General features: G+C 42.9%; 2 protein-coding genes across 5 annotated transcripts in view; both read left to right on the top strand.

Annotated features, from left to right (window-relative positions):
• Positions 1-16: 16 nt before the first annotated feature.
• On the top strand, positions 17-8,888 carry ccdc169 (coiled-coil domain containing 169). Its single transcript, XM_027001555.3, has 8 exons — positions 17-238; positions 367-449; positions 697-807; positions 1,368-1,408; positions 1,859-1,957; positions 2,330-2,383; positions 2,732-2,796; positions 4,202-8,888. The coding sequence occupies exons 1-8, from the start codon at positions 168-170 to the stop codon at positions 4,293-4,295; spliced, it is 618 nt and encodes a 205-aa protein (XP_026857356.2). The 5' UTR covers positions 17-167; the 3' UTR covers positions 4,296-8,888.
• Positions 8,889-9,500: 612 nt separating this feature from the next.
• Positions 9,501-22,257, top strand: part of dclk1a (doublecortin-like kinase 1a) — a 41,909-nt gene continuing 29,152 nt past the window's right edge. For 2 of the 4 annotated variants that reach the window (XM_027001618.3, XM_027001615.3), the window contains exons 1-3: positions 9,506-9,712; positions 10,294-10,674; positions 11,332-11,678. In XM_027001618.3, coding sequence (XP_026857419.2) covers positions 10,317-10,674; positions 11,332-11,678 — 705 coding nt within the window. In that variant the 5' untranslated portion in view covers positions 9,506-9,712; positions 10,294-10,316. Of the gene's footprint in view, positions 9,713-10,199; positions 10,675-11,331; positions 11,679-22,257 lie in introns of those variants that run through there. The other 2 variants (XR_014118630.1, XM_081702252.1) reach the window with 2 other exon arrangements.

Genomic DNA, 22,257 nt, shown 5'->3' with positions numbered 1-22,257 from the left:
TACGCCTGTAGTTTAGCCTCTGCTGCATGACTGTTCTGTGCGCGGGGCTAGGACCCAGCGAAAGCACCCACGCACAGTCGGACATTTTCCGTTTCCAATGGTTACAACGTCACAACAAATCTGCAAACCCTTGAAAGTTCGTCTTAGTTACCTAAAACCTACCTGAGATGACACGTGACGGTAGCAATTACGATTTGGCCCGATTGAAGGCGGAACTCGAGCAGGAAAAGGAAGACAAGTAAGTATGACATGGAGATCTTCCTTTAACCCTCCTCAGAACGAGGAGATGAACATCGTCACTGAGTTGCACGGCGGTTTGCTTACTTGTTTTCTTGCATTTATTTAAAACTATGGACGTATTTTAAGAGAACTGTTGGAGGAATCTGTGTCTGACCTGAGAAGCACGTTGGTTGATTTGGAAGAGCGACTGCACAGCGTGGAGGGCGAAAGTATCAAATCAGAGAACTACCCCATCCGCACAGCGACACTCATCACCCTAGAAAACTGCATGCGGCACCCATCAAGATAATTTGGCCTCCGCTGCGGCGACAGCAACCAAGATGGGTCTTGGATTAGGAGGGGAGGTTTTCTGCTGATCTGAACTTGGCTTCAGAGCTTCTAGAATGAAATGTAGGTTTGGGTGCAGTAAAACTGTTTGGACTGTGTATAAAGACTTGCTTGTTTGTACACGCTTAGGGAACGAGTGGAGAACCAGATACGAGACCCAGCTGGAGCTGAACAGACAGCTGGAGAGGCAAATCGTAGTTGTACGGGAGAGGATGGACAGCCTGCGCGGAAAGCCCATGGGTACAGAACTGTAGGCTAGGTGTCAGGTGTCGAAGCCTTCAGACATGCCTCGTGTTATTGTTATTTGACTGCACGATTTACAAGTGCAGCAGTCTTCTGATTCTAGTTTACGCCTTATTTGTTCAAATTGTTGTAGTCAGGCATTCCTTTGCTGAGGGGCCACAGATGGACTATGGCCTATAACGTGATGTGGGCCGGAATCCCCTTTTCGACTTGTGTAAGGCACAGTGCAACGTAATCTTGTGATAAATTAATTTATCAATGCAGTAAAAACAAACAAAACATGGTAGGACTCCCTTTTTTGGACGTGACGCGTGTGTGTGTGTGTGTCTGTCTGTCTGTGTCTGACACGTTCGATGCAAAAATAACTTGAAACGTTTCTTCATTTTGCGCCAAAATCTTCCCGGTAGTCTAATCCAGGTTCCTTAGTCTCGGGAATTCAGTTTTCTGTCTGTGAAACGACAGGAAACGCTGTTGATGGCTAAAATGTCAACCTTGATGATGAAATCGACCTGCCTGGGGAAAAAAGACACATTTTAAGGTTGATGTCTATCTTTCAGATCGACTGGCTTCTATTCGGTTATATGACGAGATGACAGTGGTGAGTAAGGGAATTTATCCACATTTCATTTGGATAAACATCTGCGTGAGTTTTAAAATCATGCCGAGATCGTCTGGAAAAAAACCCGTAATCAGTGCGCAGCAATCAGCTGATGAGCGCAAGGAGCGGAGAATGATGGAAGGGTCGAGTCCGCAGGCCCTGTTGCAGATGATTAGTTTAAATCGGTGTGAATTTGAAGTGTGAATATTACTTTAACATTCAGAAAAAATAGTGGGAAAGAAGGATCAGCGCTGAGCACGGATTCATTTTTATCGGCGATCAAGATTTCAGCCATCTAGAAGCTAGCGCACGTATTACACAATGCATAGGGAAAAAAACGGAAATACGGTACCACGTATTTACTTTAAGTTCTTGCGAAAGTTAACATGACATCAGTATAACCTCAGTGGAATGGGTTTCCAATGCAAATTATGTATTTGATTTTCTCAGGATGCTTTGAGACACAGACTGCAGCTTCTGAATATGGAGAAGCACAACCTCCAGAGTGAGCTGCTGGAATGCCGCCTGCGGCTTGACCAAGAGGGAAAGGTCTCTGTTTATGTAGCGCCTTTTTTTTTTAGGAATGCCTGTCAGCGTTTGTATTGAGACGCGTGCTTAAAATATGCGCTAATCCCAAAACAAAAAGTTCACCCATTGCAAACCCAGACACTAACTGTAATATTAAGTAATGTTTAAAAGAAATGCTTGGTGAGTTTGGAAAAGGCATCATATCTGTAGGGCAATCCTTCCTGAAACATGTTCGTTGAGGTGGTGAAATGAATGAGGTGACTGGGTTTCCCTGAAGACCTGATGGCAATTCTCTCACACTGATATTGCAGTAGCTCAGTCTCAGTGCTGGAAAGAGAAATGGTTTGCATAGACCACAATGATGTGAAATTGCACTACTTCCATATCTGTTAGGCATACCAGAAGGCCTACGACGAGAGACGAGCCTATCTTACAGAGATTGCGAAGGTGAGGTTTTATCTAGTTTGAGTGTGCTTTATTCATTCTCTATATATTTTAGTATACAGGCACACTGTGACACCATGAATGCTGAAAGCTGTTCTGTGAGCTAATGTTGCGTAAATTCGGGAACGGACGCACTGTTGTCTTATCAGTGGTTAAAGTACTCAACTAGTAATTGGAGGGTTGAATGTTCAAGCTCTGCCACTGTTGGGCCCCTGAACAAGGCCCTTAACCCTCAATTGCTCAAGTTGTACTCTGTCATAATTGTAAGGGGTTTCTTTTTAATTAAATGTCATAAATGTAGTCTGTTCTGTTTCTTGAAAAAAAAAAACAATTTTTGTTGTACATCCTCAGGTATCGACCGCCTTTAATTTGACCAGAAAGCAGCAGGTTCAGAAAGTTACAATGCCAGAGAAAAGGTAGGATCCAAATCCAGATGCTCTCCTGGAAATATGTGCATGTTTTTATTATTCAATCTGAATAGAGCTCTGATTAAAAACTTTGAGATGTTTTTGCTATTAAGTTGCTGGTCAGCTTGGACAGTGTATCTTGTACTACAGAGATGAAGTATTATCAGAATGTATTTACACTGCTGGAATTTTAATGCTAGAAATCCTTCCATGAGTTTGAAATACAATCAGACCTGTTGTGTTTTGTTGAATGCTTAATAATGTGGATTATAATGAAATTAATGAGGCAAAAGTATAGAATGCCATTGTATTTCTGGGTGTATTTGGTGTATTGACTGTTATGAAACTTGGTGCAGCCTTAAATATGTCTTAATGCCATATAATTGATTGATTGTACTACTGGAAAGCAAGTTGCCTCTTTAAGGTAGTTCAGTGTATAGGCTGTGGTTAAAATGTCTGTCACTTTGGCACATTTGATTAAAATATACACACTACAACCACTTTGTTATACAGACCTGTATACTTGTTTGTCCTTATTCAGGCAGCCAGTTGTGTGGCAGCATTGCAAGGCAAATGTAGGGTTAACATTACATATTTCTCCACTCTGATGTTTGATGTGAAACAGAGTGACCTTGACAGTGTTGTGGTTGTTGGTGCCAGATGGGTTGGTTTAAGTATTTTAGAAACAGCTGTTCTCCTTGGGTTTTTACATGCAGTAATCTTTAGACTTTATACACAATGGTGCAGAAAAAAGAAAACCACCAAAAAAGGGTATCTTGAGTGCTCGTTCTGTGTGCAGAAACTGTTTGCTGATGGCATAGAACAGGAGAAAAACAAGCTGACAAGGAGGCTAAATTGTGTTAAAAAACAAAACAAAACACTCTTTACAATCATGGTGAGCAGAAAAGCATTTTAAATCATAAGGTGGCTGGCATACCATCAGCAGAGGCCAATGCTGGGTTATTCTCCTGTCACAGGCTCACTGGAACTAAGTAGGAGAAGATTGGTCTGATGAATCTGAAATTCTCATGCAGCTGTAGGGTCAGAAATTAGTAAAAACCTGAATGCATGGACCCAGTGTGCAATGGGTGTGTAAGGGTATATAGAATGTATTTGTGCCTCCCTAATGCCAACAAAGCGTTTTTATAATGGCTACATCGAGCATAATTCCCCAGTCCCAATGCACAAGTCACCTCAAACTGGTTGCATGAAGTTGAGTATATTTAATTTCCTCCCCAGTCACCAGATCTGAATCCAGTACGTGTTGCAATCATGTCTCAGGAATGTTTTTGCACCTTGTAAAATCTGTGAAGAGTTGAGCCTGTTATGAGTACAAATGGGGATGTGTGTGTGTGTGTGTGTGTAAGGGCTGTTGTAGAGTAACTAACCCTAAACATTGTGCTTCTGCTGCTAGAGCTCGGGGGACTGCGAAGCACAACTTGCCTCTGGGCAGAGTTCCAGCCAGGGCAGATGTCGTGCCATCTCGACTGCCAAGATTAAAACAATGACACAACGCTGCACCCTTAACCCGAAATGCATGGGTGAAGCATGCTGCATGTCAGTGAGATTGTGCTCTATAAAGGCTCATTTCATTTTGTTTATCGTAAATTACAGAATGGTTTTGGATTTTCAGTGGCTTGGAAGCCATTTTAAGTGATTTGGACACGATTGTCAGTACCTAGCAACCCACCTCTCAAAAAAAGGAACATGCATAATTGAAAATGTTTACTTATACTTACTCTATTCAAAATAAAAATATATATCTAAAAAGGAAAACACTTATTTGTACAGCTTGCAAAAGAAATTGGTAGATTAAAACAAACAAGGCACAATCTCCTGTTTCAAAATGACTACCAGCTTGGACTGAACTTTATATGGCTTTTACCATGAAATGTCATTTATCAAAACTAAATGTGAAGGCAGTATTTGATTAATTTCTATCTATGCCTAAATAGATGAAAAATTGAAGTTACAAAGAGCTACTATGCAAAATGTCCTGTATTTTGATTCATTCTACTGCATTTGATGTTCTTCTCTGCGATGCTAATTCAAGTGGATCCAGTCAGTTTTTGTGAATGTATCTACTGCCATTAACAGAAATATGAATAGAAAAAATGTCCAATATCATTACGGGCCTAGACCTCCCATGTTAGGACAACACTGCTGAAAAAAAACACAAATTGCTGTGCAATCATTTTCCTGTCCAGTTTTGTCTTGCGTGTATAATGCACAGTGAGACTACCTGATTAAAGGGACACGTCGGGACGCATTCCTTTAAGAATGCTTGCTGCTTTACTGCTGGACAGCTTATTATGCTTAAATCTGAACATTTGATATTTTGTAATTCCAATGCTGCTTTCTTCATATCTGGGCATATTTAAACTGTATCATCCACTGCACGTTAATGGTACATTTTTCCACAGTCCATCTTATGCAACCCTTTTTGTTCAGATTGCCCTCTAAATTGCATATCTACAACACCAAGCATAAAACTCCGTTATGTAGTACTTGGATATGGATGCATGTACGGGATGGACCAGTGAAAACCGTCTAGGAGGTTTACAGTTATGTGGTAATCCAATTGGACAGTCTCCAAGTTTTTCACACATTTGTGAAGCTTTCTGGTAAATACCCTTAAAACATTTTTGGCTTCTTTGGTTTGTGGTTGTGTTTTCTGCCTATGTGCAAATGGGTTGTGTTTTGCACATGGGCAGAAACCATGCCATCTGTGATCTGAGTTCGACTTAGGGACTCCAAAATGTCGCTTTCCAAATTCCTCTGTTAACTCTAACACAAGCATCAGAGCAAGAGCTGCATCTCTCTGCGGCGATCTGTTGCCCTACCTGCTCTATCTGAATTACCAGCTGCCATCCCACCCAAAGCAAACATGACAGATCTATAATGATTCAGCACAGCATAAACGATATTTGAGGGAACTGTCCACCTTTCGGGACACAGAAGCTTGTTAGACCAAACTGACCCCTCCCCGGATTTTGATCAATTTTAAGTTTACTTGACTGTTCAAACAAAAGTCCCAATTCATCAGCCCATTGTAAAGAGCTATGGGTAACAGACAAGGCAGTACAAGCTTGCTGTGCAATTAGATTCCTGCAACGTGCACCACACTCGACATAAGTGAGACGAGGTTGTGTCTTTTTAGTAAAGCCCTGTGCTCCATGTTTAGCCTCTAAATATTGTGATTGGTAGATTAGATGATTCGATGGAGCAATACATCAATCACAGCACATGGAAGAGTCTCCCTTGTTGCGGCAGTTACTTCCTAAAGCCTGACGCTCTCCTCATGAACCCAGAAATCATGGTCAATATATAGAACACTTGTTGATCATGTTCTGACGCACACCATGTCCCATCCACCATGATGGAAAACTGTGGGAGGGATCTTGTGTTTTTTGAAGTATACAATTGCTCAATAAACTCAGGAGTGCCTTCTGAATTTGAGCATAAGTATAGATGTCTTTTCTAGATGGCAGCCACTTAGCAAGGCTTGAATCGTCTTCTGGTTTCTTATTTTTAAAGCGGGTGATGATTACTTTCTCAGTCATCACTGCCAGAACCTGCACAGCACCAGTGATTTTTGTCATAGACCCCAGCTCCATGTTGCTGTGCGACCGAGGACTTTAAAAAAAGGGATTTTCAACTGAACAGGAAGTGGTACCTCAGTTTTTAAGGTACTAATAAGCAGAAGGTTACCAGTTCAAGTTGCCACTGTTGGGCCCCTGCGCAAGCCCTTAACCCCCAGTTGCTCAACTTGCATTCAGTCAAGTGTAAGTCGCTTTGGATAAAAGCGTCAGCCAAATGCCGTACATGCTTTGTGTTGCCTTTGCCTCGTCGTCTGTTTCTCTCGTGCTCTTCCTCTTTGTCCTCTCTCTCGTTTTTTCTCTCTTACATTCTTCCTCCTCATTTTCTTTCTCCTCGACTGACTGCCCCTCACCAACATTCTAAAAAGGTCAATGCATCCATAACTTAATACAATAGCAAAATCCCAACAAGTCCTGTATAATACAGCCAAAGCTAAACAAGAGCATGCCTTTACTCCACCTGTCATTTTAACTTTTACTTCTCATCTGCTGACCTTGCCACATTTGTTTACGCATTATTGATTTACATGTCTGTTCTGCTCTTGAATGAAACTGTTGGGAATGTTTTGATTTTAACATTTGATTCTTACAAATACCAAATCCATCAATATGCCTCTGCTTTCTTGGCTTGCGTGGAAGAAAAGCACAATCATCGGTACATGACTGACTGCGACAAAAAGGAATCAGTAAGTTTTCATTTAGATTCAGCATTACCACAGTGCTACTTTAGCTAAAACTTCTCTAGCAGTCAGTGCATTTGCACAGTCAAACCTGCCTTCCTGAAAATTCTGGTACACTTGGAGCAGCAAGATATGACTGGACTTTATGGGACAGTTACAAATTACCAACTAGCTTGTCACACATTTGACTCGCAAGGAGACACACAGCGAATTGCCTGATTTGTTAATAATGTATGAGTGAGTTATAATTCAGTTCTATGTGGTGTTTTGCCACGAAGAAGTAGTATTTTATGTGCACTACATTATATCAATGCCTGTACCCAACAGTAAATGTTTACCTGACTCAGTATTATTTGTTATCATTTTATACCAGAAAACAAATTTCCCTAATTACCTTTCTTGGCAATTCTTGTCTGCTAGCCATTTTGTCATGTTCAAACTCCCACTGATTTGATTCAGTGTATTCAGTCTGATTGGGTCCCACACAGCTTAAATGTCATTGTTTGGCTGCCACTCAAGCATCCAAAATAACCATTAAAAGCTGTTTGTTTTCTCATTCTCTCTCTCACTTGCTCACTCTCTGACGTATTAGTGGTCGCCACACACTCAATTAGTTACATGTGTAATGTGTGAAAGTGCGGGGGACAGATATGTGCGTGTGAGACTGAGAGAGCAGGGAACATGTTCTCCACGTCCCCCACTTCAGTTATGCCCTTGTTTTCAGGAAATATGAACAAAAAAAACAAACACTTTATGAAACAGATAATCTGCCTGTGTGCATTACCGTGAGAAAATCAGGATCTTACTGTGGCACTATTGCTATACTTCCACTAAAGAAAACTGTACTCTGAAAAAGTTGTCAATTTTTGGCATCCCTGAACTTAATACTTCTTGAAACTGCCTTTTGCCACAATCATGAGTCTCCCTTGTTTTATAAAGTCGGATATCACTTAGCAGGAGACGTAATATCGTTCAGATGCCTGAGGTGGTCCTCCCTCATTGAGTCTTTAATGGGCTGCAGGTTTTCACTGGAATTCAGTTCCGACTAGGCTAGGCATTCCGGAAATCCTCGGCTGTGTGCTCAGTGAGCCACTGATATGTGGATCTGGAGGCATGCTTTGGGCCATTGCCCTGCTGGAAGCGCCAGTGAGTGAGGTTTCTCTTCCTGCCAGAAGCAGACAGAATTTGCTCCAGAATGCCCTGGTTCTTCACAGAGACCATAATGATCCTGCATCCTAACAAGGTTCACGAGAGGTTTTGAGGCAAAATGACCTTGACACATCAAATATTATCCTACATAACCATCCATATTTTTGCCTACCGCACATCTGTCTGTGGTGGTTGTAGCCAAAATGTTTTTGGTCTCGTGCAACCACAGACCCTGATTGTAATCAATTATATTTACTAAATCGCAGATCCTTTGACAGTTGCAATGGAGTTTCTTTTGGCAAGTCTTCTATAAATCTTCTTAGTATGCAGGTTCGTTTTATTATGATTTGGGTACTCTGAGATATAACCAACAACTGTAGTTTTCAAACAGTGATTGCTTCAGTATTTTTGCCTTTCAAACCTTCCACTTTAACATTCACTTGGGCAAAGTACACCTGCGTCCTTTTCTGTGTGAGATTTGTCCATGAAACTGAATTAGAACAGAGTTCTCCAGGTTCTCTCCTGTAATATTCATTTTCACTCCTCCGTTACTTTGGTTAGTGGCCTGATATTAGTTGGTAGACAATTAGTGACCATCTCACTTCAAATTTTTACCTCACAGAAATGTGTATGCGTTTGGTTTAAACATGAGCCAAGCCTACGATGTTTAGATTAAGAACGTTTACACTGGAGCTCCTATATAAATATTCTGCCAAATAAAGAAAATATATTTATAGTACTGTTTCGCTGTTTTTGTCATACTGTCATTTAAACACAACCTTTAAATAAATCAAAGTTAAACGAACAATTAACTTGGATCTTAAATGGAAAATATCAATCTTCATCTCTTCTGTTATGTTCATGATGTTAATGTAACTATTTAATTGTTTCATTTTATGGTGTATTTAATTAAATGCAGTCAATTCACTAATCTTATAGGCGATTTACACAGAATGTGATTGTTGTTCTTACCAGTATTTTAGTACCTTGCGTTATTTAAAAGCGTAGTATACCTATCGCTATTTAAAAACATGTTGAGTAAGCTAAAATGATTGAGTCGTGATTAATTACATTGCTTTTTCTCATTATGGTTTAGTTTATATTTCTACGCGCTATTTTATACCTTCGAATTTCTATTGCATAATAGCTGTAAAAGGCACTTTCGGAAGCTCACCTTCCTCACCCTTTCCAGGGGTGCAGTAAAGGCGAGGCGCGGGATGGGCGGGGTTTTTGCGTGGCTTTGGCAGGTCTGCGGTGAGGAGCCGCATCTCAATGAGGGCCGGGCCAATGTAAATCACGACACGACGCGGAGAGCGCAGCAGCTGCGACCCACCAGCCTCCTGGAGCTCACAGCACCGTTCAGGAGAACCTCGGGACAATAAAAGGAGGCGCCGGACTTTCTCACGGACAAGACGCGATCACATCGGCGATACTGAATTTTGGCCTTCCAGAGAAAATTCGGATTGTTCTTTTATCCTTCCGTCACTGTTTATTTGAGTAAGTATTTATTTATTTTTTGTCATTTTTAAGTACAAATGCAATAGAATGGATAAAAATGATGCCAACAGGACAACTGTCCATTTGACAAAATGTGCTTGCCTTAGTCATGTTAGATAATAGTTTCATCTCTATTGGTGTAAGTATGTGTTAAAGCTTTCTGGGCTACGTAGGAGACAGGGCAAGTTGCTATTCTAGTCGTCCAACTCTGGTAATGTGATTAATTCACGGAATTACGGACATTTACTAACATCCATTGTTTGACAAAATGCATAAATCTTTACGAAATTTGTTGCCACATTATAGCATCTGTAGGATCCGCTACATCAGTGGTTTACATTTATATTAGTAATGTCGAAGTGAGAGGTCTTCGGTATGACAGACGTGGGTCTTAGTGACGCCAAAGACTTGGAGCCGCAATGTCTATGTGGCCTAAGCAGTCATTAAAAAGTTATTTTCAGACTGGAGGCGAACTCGGTCAGGGGCAGCATCACTCCCCGTCGCTATCACGGAACATTCAGGAGTATAGCAAGCGCGTCGTGCGTAGTAATCGAAAGATTTATATCCTTTTTGCTTCGCAGGATTTCAACCCTTACTGAGAGAGATGGAGGAGCATTTCGACGAGAGAGACAAAGTTAAACGGAACAGACGCGGCGTGGCACGGGCGAACGGTCTCCCAAGTCCGACACACAGTGCGCACTGTAGCCTGTACCGGACGCGGACCCTGAAAACGCTGAGCACGGAGAAGAGGGCGAAAAAGGTGCGCTTCTACCGAAACGGCGATCGGTATTTCAACGGGATCGTGTACGCTATCTCCACGGACAGATTCAGGTCCTTCGACGCTCTGTTGGCCGACCTCACACGCTCTCTCTCCGATAACGTTAACCTGCCCCAAGGAGTCCGGATCATCTACGCGATTGATGGCTCAAAGAAAATCACCAGTATCGACCAGTTGACGGAGGGTGAGTGGCAGCTCGGGATGACGCACCTCCTAACCAAACCGAATAATACTGCCAGTGTAAACACTCGTACTTAAAATGGGTCATATACCACGATACGCTCCACGCAGCAAAACAGTTTGCATATTGATTCGGATCAATGCACTGATACGTATCCCTCGCAATCGCAGCTTAAACAGATGTTGCGAATGGTAAGCTGTTGGACTGAGACCATATGTATTTATTCTTAACGCAAGGCCGCATTATTTAACATATACAGCAACTGGTGTCCTCGTTAATTGCATTACCCTAAACTATAATACAGTACAGGCTTCATCCCATGCCCAGTAATACATGAAGTGGTCCTTAATATAATCTCTGGCATGGTTGGGCATCACAACAAAACATACATTAAGGCCCATAGGGTAACAGAAAAAAATACTGACACAGTCTGATTTACAGTCCCATCTAAGTCTGACAGAGTGGTGAGAAGTCTTGGTAGAATCAGTGCATTTCAGCAGACATCACCGTAACAGATTGGCTCTGCTTGTGTTTCTCGTCTGTACTTTCCCCTGTTATAAGTTCTATTTAAAGCGTGTGACTGCTATGTCATGCCTTCATCAATGTTGTTTATAACGTTAACACCAAGGGCTATCCCTTGTCCATTCCTTCCTGTTCTAGGTGAGAGTTATGTATGTGGCTCCATCGAAGCCTTCAAAAAGCTTGACTACACCAAGAACGTCAACCCCAACTGGTGTGTGAATGTGAAGGCGTCGGTGTGCCCCAGGTTCCCACCCTTGCTCTCCAGCTCTAAACCGGGGTTCCATGACGGCAGGGAGAGCAGGGACTTCGTCCGGCCCAAGCTGGTCACCATCGTCCGTAGTGGGGTGAGGCCCCGTAAGGCCATCCGTGTCCTGCTCAACAAGAAGACAGCCCACTCATTTGAGCAGGTCCTGGCCGACATCACAGATGCAATCAAGCTTGACTCTGGCATTGTGAAGAGGATCTACACACTGGATGGAAAACAGGTACCAGAGTTCCCCTTGACTTGGCTTTTTTTATTGTGGATTCTCTTTATGGTGCTACATAAAGTTATCTTAAATGCGAAGACAAACACTTTTTGTTGGGTTTGCCATTCATGCTACCATGGGCAATGGCGATGTTGACTTACTTGATGAGAGTTCAGTGATTTCTATAATTACATCAGTGTGTGTTTGATCAATAGTCACTCATCTCTACTTGGCTGTAAACACTTATCAGTGTATCTTGGTGTCTGATAAGATCAGTTAGTCACAGGACATAAAGACTGAGTGCAGCGTTAATCGGTCATTGTTGCAGCCATCTCCATGTTCAGATCTGACAAAGAATGGCTGACTGTCACGTACATTAAAAATAGACCAGAAATCTGTAAAGTCTCGAGCTTCGGAACACTTCTACTGTCAATGTAGAACGGCCTTTAGTCCAATTAAAATATGGGCTCATTTTTCTGGTAAACACAGTCATCTAGACTCATGGGTTTGATGAATTGCCTATATTAAGGTCTCCTCCATGTGGCTCAAGTACTGTAGGAAAAGGCTGTCTCGTACCTGTAGGCCTCTAATGAGAGAAAGAGAGAGGTTTATACTCCCATTCATGCCTGTGCCCACACAAGCATTTGATGGCCATTCTCCCTGAGCTGGCAGAAATGCCTCCAGATTTGTCCTTCCTTCAATTCCACCCACGCCTACCTTTCACCCGTCTGCAAACAAACATACATTTATTCCCACTCACATTCACATTGTCTCCCCCCCCACACCACTCTCTCTCTCGCCATCATATTCTTTCTTCTTTCTGTTCAGATGGGTAAATTGTGGAAATGTAGCCTGCCATCTGGCCAAAATTCCTCACACACTAATTAGGTGGTGTGCTGATCTGATCTCTCTGTGATGTCTGCCCATTGATCTCCACTGATGGAGCTCTGCCAAGATCTGTTAAGTTATTCATCAACCTTTCAATGAGACGTCAACAACACTGATTTCATAAGACTTCTTAGCAGGTCCTTCTTTATTTAGCCTTGAATCTGTGGACCAGATTTGTGGAATTTATGAAAACAATGGGCAGCCATTTTGTATAGCAGTAATAATAATAAACCTTAATTTATAAAATGACAAATTTACATTTATGGTATGTAAACAGCATGAAAACGAGTCATTAAACCCAAGAAAATTAATAACCTAAACTCAACATATTGTGTTTTCCCACATAGAAATTCATGATTCTTTTAATTCACTGTTTGTTTCTGTTTCCTTCATGCTACTTTCCACTTCAGAGATTAGACACCAGTTTTCCTTCTCTCTTCTCCCATGCTTGAGGAGCACTAAGAGCAGTGTGGTCCATAGAGCAGGAATTGATTGGCTCTGGAGGCACTGCGTAATGAAACAGATTTGCCCCACTCCGAATTGTCTGGATTATGCAATTATGAGCAAAGACCAGCGAGGGGGGGGGGGGGGGGGGGGGATGAGGGAGGGGGGTGACAGAGAGAGAAAAAGGAAGTGACCTGGAACATAGAAAGCTTGTATCCCACCGGTGAGAGAGCATTTGACGGGAGGAGCCCAAACCCCAGATGGTGGAAATGACATGAAAATGGCCAGGAAAAATGTGTTTGGATTGGCTTGTTCTCAGTCTCCGTCAATACAGTCATTGCTATATGTGTGGTTATTGCAGTTTAAAGTCTGTGCATTCACGACTTGTGTTCTTAAGCTGCAAAGCCCTTGTAAGCCCAGCTTTAGTTCTTATAAAGCTTAAAGTCTGGAGAATCCATGTAACTGTGAAATTCTTCTGCAGAGCATTTAAATATAACAAGTTCAGGAAGACTATGGAAAGTGATATGGGTCCTGCCCTAATTGGTCAGTACATCTGTGATTCTGAAATAATTATTATGCAGAAAAGTTCTGCAATGAAGTCCTAACCTCTTCTGGCCACGAGAGATTTCATTTTGTTGTGATCAAATCAGACAACTGTTACGTATGGCAGGGTATGGGTTGAAGCGTGTCCCAGTCAAAGAGCTCGTGAGTGGATCCAGAACTGGGTTTGTGGGTCCTGCAGTAGTTCTCAGTGTCTTGGGGCACCATGAATTTAACCTTTATAATGAGACTGGAGACAGCAGATCAAGGCCTTATTCTTATTCCTGTCTCACTGTGCGCCAATTCTGTGGAGACTCTTCAGGAAAAATGTCAAAGCAAAATTGTTTCAGTTTGTACTGTGACATACTGTACCATGCCATGATGCTGCATCAGATTTTACTCAATAGCTTTTCCTCTGTTCATTTTAATATGCAGATTTTATATTTGCCTTTCTGAGAAAAGTCCACCAGTCTTCCGGAACTTTCTGTAGCTTCAGAGTGAATCTGGGCTGTGCTGTGCTCAGATCGCACGGGACCTTTTTATTTGGTGTCGCAGTGCTGTTGGAGCGGAGTGCTGAGCACATGCTCTCTGGCCCCTCTCCTGAGCCAGAGGGAGACTGGCAAAGCACCGAGCCCGAATGAATAATGAAAACGTGTCAGGTTGTTTAAGTCATGTTCAACCCCATTAAAGCGCTCTGCTGTAACGGCTGTGCTGCACGCATGCTCTCGACTTTCTCCAGTTTATTTTTCTTTGATCTCTTTGTTTCATTCTCTCTCTCTCTCTCTCTCTCTCTCTCTCTCTCTCTCTCTCTCTCTCTCTCTCTCTCTCTCTCACTCACACACACACACACACACACACACACACACACACACACACACACACACACACACACACACTGAGCTCCACTCATTTAGCAGTTGACCCAGCAGACAGACACGTTTTCTCAGTACTCAGGACTCATCTGTATATCAGGCCATGAACGAGACCTGTCAGTCCATGCACAGTGTGGCTTCTCTTTGACGGCACTTGAAGGGAGCTAATTTTAGCCCAATATGCCATTCCCTTATGATCTCCTCCTCCACTGAAACTGATCCCCCCCCCCCAAACAGTTTCTATGACAATGTGATCCAGTTGCTTAGGAACGAGCTGAGCTTCAATGACGTCACAAGGGGAAGTGTGTGATTGTCCAGGGTGAGATAGAAACTGGGTAAATGGCTTAGAACATTACTATGGCTTGTCTGCACTTATTCCCTAAGCCTCTGTTTGCCTACTGGAAACACACAAGTACTTAGACTGCATACACACACACACACACACACACACACACACACACACACACACACACACACACACACAGAACCCCTCTTAAACAAGCATAGCAAATGTTGACCGATGGCATCTGTCATCCTGGGTTGTCTCAGACAAGGCCTTGGCTGTCTGTAATCAGTAATCAGTCATGTGTTCACCAAGATTATAACTCTTCAAACTAATTTGCTGGTCCATTGCTTACGCACACACGTCCTCCCCTCAATTAGGCATGTCTTGGCCCAGCGTGCCCACCCCTTTCAGCCAGCCTTTGTTCAGCTGCCCTGCTTGTAAGGGATAAAGGTTTAATCAGAGCTCTGGGGGCGTGTCTTCCCTCTCCCCCCCTGCCAGGGAGACACTGGGCCATGTGCTCTTATATATGGTCTAGCGCTTTTGTTCAGCAGTATATTATGCCCTGAATTAGGGGCATTCCTTCCCCAGATCAGGATTTTAAAACGGATGTCAGGGGGTTGTCTGAGGGCAGCCAGGCTGTGAATGAGCCATCGCTGAAGCTTTGCTGAGTCATTGTTGCCAGGTGGAGGGCTTGTTGGTGACTGAATGTCTCTCTGCTCTGCTCTCTTGCTCTCTGTATGTGTGAAAGGAAGAGAGAGTAGGTGTGGCTTTTTCAATAGCAAAGTGTGTGTGTGTGTGTGTGTGTGTGTGTGTGTGTGTGTGTGTGTATGCAGTCTAAGTACATGTGTGGTAAAGAGAGGGGCCGGAGAGTGAGAGGGGGAGGTCTTCACCACTGGAGATGACACACGGGCCCTCTATGTATTTGGAGACTGACCTCACCTTAGCAGATGCACTCTCCCTGTTATCTAAGCATCTGTTGCCAGGATTGTGTGCACACACCAGAAGCGCAGCAGAGCCGCTGTCCACCTCATTACCATGTTATTGTACGACATCACACTGCCCCCCATTTCTAACAACCTCATTTACGCCCGAAAACTTGTAAATCCTCCTCTCCTAAACACTGAAACAAAGCTTTCTAAATAGGTTACTGGTATTTATTAAGATTACACACACACACACACACGCGCGCGCGCGTCTGTGTCCAGCTCCATTCCTGACAAACAATCGTCATTACTCAACCAGCCACATCCTCACTGATCAGCCTGAATACTAACTGTATGCTTATATCCTGTTCCCTCTCTGTTAAACCTCACACCTTGTAATTGGATTCCCTTCTGTCTGTGGAGTCGATACATGATGAAACTTATTTTCAGAAGTTTTCTTTTTTCTTTTTATCTGTTGCTAAGTGATCTTCATTTGATAATGTAGCATTTAAACCGAAGTACATAAAAAACTTTATAACTCAGTAATGGACACCTCTTAACTGACATTCATATTAGCTTCAAAAGCATTAGAATAAGAAACAGTGCATATTGCGAGAGAGTTCACCACATGCTAGATTTTTCTCAAAGCCTAAACAAGCCTTTTTACAGTAAGCTACGCATTGCCCTTATTATCTGTAGGTTATAGACTATTCTGATCACATTAATCTGGCATATTGCACAATATACAGTTCTGCTAGCAAACTGTGCAATAGTGTTTCGTTTATTTTAGCCTCTCCATCCTCTCTATGTGCTTTCTGTCCATTTACACATTTATTCATGAGGAGAAAAACAGGTGGATGGAGAGAAAAACAGATGCAGAGGGAAAGTACGAGGGAGAGAGAAACGAGAGGAGTCCAAGGGGAGAGAGCGGGGAGGGGGAAAGGTGTAGAGGAGGAGAGAGAGTAAAGAGATTGGTCCTCTGTAGCAGCCTCTAGTTGTGTGCCCTCCCCGTGCCTGGTTTGCACTGCAGTAGCTCTGCTGTAATGATTAAAAAGGCAACTTTAAGCGCATGTAAGCTGGTCCACAGGCTGCCTTACGTAACAGCAGCTGCGTAACTGTTTCCCAGCCTGCCTGGTGTTTAGCAGGCCTGGTCCAGTGCCCTTCACTGGACACACAAAGAAGTCCAGAACCTCTTTGTTGCACTTAACAAGAGCAGATCATGGTTTTATTAAACAGCTTTGACTTGCATTTGAGTGCTGATGCACTTACAGGGGAAAGAATTCAGAGAACTTGGGCTGCAGTTCTGGGGGCTTCTGATTTCACTCTAGAAGGTCCCGAAAGGGACAGAACAGGAGTGGCCAATAGGGAATACGTTACCTAGGAGGGTGGAGTTTCAGCCATGGCTTTTTTTTTGTCATCAAAAACTTTATAAACATTGTGTATATTGCTTACAACAGCGATCGATAGTTGATTAGTAAATATATTAAACTTTTCATCTGTGCATTTCCCTGTATACAGGAGGTGACTCTGTGTTATGGGTTAACGGCTACTGAAAAGAAAGCAGTTACTCCATGTTCATCATGAGTGTGTAGGATACAGATGAGCAGAAGGGAGAGTGAAGATGTGGTGGAGGATGACTCTCCTGCCACTTGCTGCTTCCTCGCATAGTAACACCATTGGGGTGATGACCAACAGCCGTTTCCATTCAACTTCTTTGTCCTATATAAACAACAAAACAGGGACAGCGCCTTTGCTGTATTGCTGGAAGCTGGAGATGATGTGATGTGATGGCTTGTGTAGGATCACTCTCCTCGGCCGTGAGAATGCAGTCATGTTTGATTGATCAGTGAAGTTTGTTTCCTAGCACACATCCTCGCCTACCATGTCAGTGTTGATATCCGGTCAGTAGTAGTCCCGTGATGCATGAGGGCGGCGGACGCACTTCGTGCCTCCAGAGAACAGCGCTCAATACAGTGACCTGCGAGAATACTTGGACGGCATAAGGCAGGCGTTAATAATGTGGCTGTGAGAATGCTTTGTCCTCGTATTAATGTGCCTTTCCTATTCAAATACACATGTACATGCCCCATTACTTATTCCCCAGTGGATAAAAACATGGAGAGGCCCGATGCGTGTGGGCCGTTGTAATTTCTTCTTGGCCTTGTTTTGTAATGTCTTCTTGTTGTTCCTAAGTAGCTGACATAACATTAGCACACATTGTGCTGCTTCTCCATCAGCAGGGGAAATTGCCTTTCATTTATAAGGCAGAGGCTTGGAGGTCTTTGTTGGTACTATGCAGGCTGTGGCTAATATCCATGGACTCTGTGCTCGCTTGCACGGTGAATGTGTGGGGACGTATGGAGCTCTATGACGGAGGTGGGCAGTAGTGTGATCTTTTGGCTGATGCGTCCTGTTTGCTAACAAGACCGGGCTTTATGACGAGCCGTCCGCCTACGTTTATGACTGTCATTGCTGTGTCCTGTCATATGGTGTGAGTTTCTCCTACACACACACACACACACACAAAAACACAAACACATATACACACAAGCAAACACACATACTTAAGTGGGAACTGGCATTTTGTCATTTATAACCTCCTTACGTCAAAAAATGCACCTACACCTACACTTACACCTACACTCAATCTCACACACACACGCGCACACACACACAAACACAATCCTGCTAGTGGGTCTCCACATGGTCGTGGGCTGTTGGAGTGTGTTAGCTTGGTAAGCCCCTGCTGTGTGTTTGCGTCACACCGAGCCCGTCTTCTTTCGTCAAACGGGCCCAGCCTGGGGGCCTTACCTGGGCACAGACCAGATTAGCTACTGTACTGCTAACTCACGATGTGTAGCACAAGGGTGAGTGACCACTCTTGGATGAAGGGTCATAGTTCAACTGAGAGAGATGCATTTCCTATTAAGTGACTGTTAGCAGGATTGTTGAATCTGTTTCAGTGATGGCTAAGCGGACAGTGTGACAGTGTGAAAGTATAATGGTATAAATGGTATAATGGTATAAATAATACCATTTGCGCTCATTTGAATAAATTGTTATTTGTGTGTTAGTTTTCTAATGTAATAAAGGTTATTAGGTAAATTGTAGTTGAAGAAAGAGAGAGACAGCATGAGGAAATAAGATCTTCAATTAATAAGAAGTTCTTTTATTTATATATATATATATATATAATAGCAAATATTAGATATTATTCATTTACTATTACAATACAGGCATCATTTTATTTTGTGTCTGTACAGGGAGAAACTACAGTTTAAGATACAGCAGAAGAAGTGTAAAAATTACAATGTAGTACAGATTGGTAGTACAAGGTTCCAGAGAAAGAAAACATTTCGGACAGACAGACAGACTTGCGTTCTTATTGCATACATTCTCTAGGCAAGGCCTTTATTACATTTACCTTTTTCATAACTTAATAGATATAACACAATTATTAGTTTACCTTAACTTGAATGTCATTTCAAGCACTTCTGTGTCTTCTCATGTTTACAGTAGATGGGTTCCGAGTCCCACTTTAAAGTGCTTCCATCTGGTTCCAGTGAGCCTAAGGGAAAGTAATTGGTGAGCTTGTATTGGGGATTCAGAACCATGGACAGCTCCGCACAAACCACAGATGTGATGCTTTTCGAAATGAGTCAGCAAAGTGCTGCAAGGAAAACATTTGCTTTAAAAAATGGATTTTATCTTTGTTATAGCTGCTTCTTATTTTCTGTAGCATTGTACAGTGGAAAAGAGCCGGGCTTGGCCAGTGTCCCTTGACTGATCGCTCTGAATTACAGGCATTTCCTTCGCCAGATTGTTATAGCCTGTTTGCTGATCACGGGGTGTCAGTGTGACTGTGAGCATGATGTGTATTAACATATTAATCATTACTTTCTTTTGGTCTGTTAGTATTTTCCAGTTGAAAGAGGCCATGGTGGTGTCTCTGCAAGGCATGTGTGTGTCTGATTGCTGCCTGTCTGTGTGTCTGCTGTGCATTTAGCCTGTCTGACAGTCACCATGGCTATCTATCACTTTGCAGGTATGCTACTGAGGTGATAGTAGTGTGAGAGAGCGAGAGAGCGAGAGCGAGAGAGAGAGAGAGAGAGAGAGAGAGAGAGAGAGAGAGAGAGAGAGAGAGAGAGAGAGAGAGAGAGGTGCAGGCTTCATTCTCACTGTAGCCAGCAGTCATAATCCCAGTTTATTGGACTCGTAGTGGTGCTAGAATGCAAGCAACATTCAATTTGAGTCTGTTCTGTACACACACACACACTAAGTGATATATATATATAAGTCCCCCCCCACTGGCCTCCTCCTTGGCCATGCATTTTGTAGTTGTTTTCACTGCTGCAAGTGAAAGTTCTCAGAGCCATTAGTCAAAGTCTAATTTATTTATATAGGACTTTTTGCACCAGCTGTTTTCACAAAACAGCTTTAAAAATGTCTGAGTCTAAGCCCCAGTGAGCAAGCCAAGGGCAACAGTGCCAGGAAACAACTCCCTAGAACATTGAGAGGAACCAAGACTCAAAGGGGGGGCCCATTCTCCTCTGCCTGACAATGGACACCACAATAGTCCAGTTTTATGGAAGTCCTAGTATGGCCTCGACGGTGTGTGTGTCTGAAACCCATCCTGCAGGAGAACGTCCATCAAGGGCAACGGAGAAGTAGTTAGCTGGGATGGAGGTGTGGTGGGCTACAGCAGGGGGTGGTGGGAGGAGCCATGGCATCTGAGATGGGCTGAGGCTCAGTAACATCATGACATCGGGTACGTGTACCTCAGCAGAGAGAAAAGATTATTAGCCGTGTCCAGGTATGAGGGTTTGTAAAGTAGGTAACTGTAATGTGCAAAGATGGACTCCAACAGAACCAGCTATGGCCACACAGCTAAAAAGGAAAGAGCCAGAAGGAACCGCAGGCATGAGGGCACCCTGGAACATCAGCACTCCGTCGCTCCGTCCTGACAGCATCATAACATCCCAGTTTACCATAACTCTCAATGCCCATGGACCCATGGAAATTTTACTGGGAGTGAATGTAATGTTGCTAAGGTAGGAGTGATGTGATCAAATTCTGTAGTTCTAGTAAGAACTCTGTTTGCTGCATTTTAACTTGCTGGAGCTTGTTTAGGTACTTAGTGATACAGCCAGGTAGTAACGCATTACAGTAGTACAATCTTGAAGTGATAAATGCAGGAAATAGCTTTTCTGCATCATGTGAGGAGAGTATGTTCCTAATCTTAGCAATGTTCCTGAGGTGGAGAAATCACTCAAAGAGATGTGATTGGGAGACCATTTATTTTCATTACGTAATTAGAGAGTGAAGTCCTAGCTATCTGTGGCACTGACAGAAGCACAGGATTAAGTGAGAGAAAGTTTCTCAACATCTGGTGCTGACATCCTTTATGCATTCCTCAATAATACTAAGATGATATATGCCCTCTAGTTTGGATGAGACATCCAGCTGAGTATCATCAGTGGAAACGGGCCCTTGAACAGATCCTTGTGGGACACCATAACTAACTTGAGTTGAAGGCTGATAAGACTCCATTTATATTAAACTGGTAGTGCTTAGATAAGATTTAAACCAGAAAAGGGTTATTCCCCTAATCCCAACAACATTTTCGAATCTATTGAGTAAAATGTTGTGATCTATAGTGTCTCTTGCTGCTCTCAGATTGAGCAATATAAGCAAAGAGACTTAACCCAGGTCAGAAGCCAACAACAGGTCATTAACTACTTTAATCAGTGCTTTCTCTGTACTGTGGTGGGGGCCTGAACTCTGACTGAAAGACTTCATGTATCTGGCTCTGACTCAGGTATGAGCTTAGGTGCTGAGCTACAGCTTTTTCTAGAACCTTGGAAATAAATTGAAGGTTTGAGATGAACCTGTAGTTTGACAGCTGAGGGTCGAGGTTAGATTTTTTGATGAATGGTCTTATTACTGCTAATTTGTGCCAATTAGCACATTGTTTTTTGTCTACCTGAAATAGCAAGTCTCAGACACCCTCCCACTTACTGAATTAGTGGAGCTGTTGGCGAGGAATGTGACAGCCTATGAAATGCAATTATCGAAAACAACATCTTCAGTTTAGCAACGCCCCTGCCTGAAATAGGTATTTTGCAGGTTGCAGAGAGTCTGCTGCGGCTGGGAGTGTGCTGTGAATACATACACATTTGTGGAGAATGTGTTTTTTCTTCTCATAAATTGTTGGTTAGGAATATTTAGGACTTGATGCACGTCTTCAGGTGCTGACATAGCAGCTATTTTCAACTGCTTCTCTGAGAGACAGACTTGCACTATGTGACGTCCTGTGTGAAATATGCAGGATCTGACTAAAGCATTTAACACAAGTTTAAAAAAAAGGCTTTTGTTTCCTTTGTGTTTTCTGAAGTGAAAGTGAGTGAATTGGCATATGATCCCTTAACTATTTGACACTTTAGAGTCACTGTAGGATCACTGTTTATGTGAGTGGTGCTACAGTGTTGCTGTGTGCTAAAAGCTTGGAGAAGCCTGCCTGTTGGGGCAGCAGATGAAGATGGAGGGTGGAGCAGCAGGCGTCCACAACTCGCACCACCGCTTGTGCCTGTCTGCTCTCCGACACCTCCACCTCCTCTCCCCCTGGCAGGCCTGGCACAGCCACT

This window comes from Electrophorus electricus, chromosome 19 (genome assembly GCF_041902795.1).
Source record: "Electrophorus electricus isolate QZ-2024a chromosome 19, ASM4190279v1, whole genome shotgun sequence".
Classification (NCBI taxonomy): Eukaryota; Metazoa; Chordata; class Actinopteri; order Gymnotiformes; family Gymnotidae; genus Electrophorus; species Electrophorus electricus.
The sequence above is the reverse complement of the archived record's forward strand: the minus strand, read 5'-3'. Positions and strand labels throughout refer to the sequence as shown.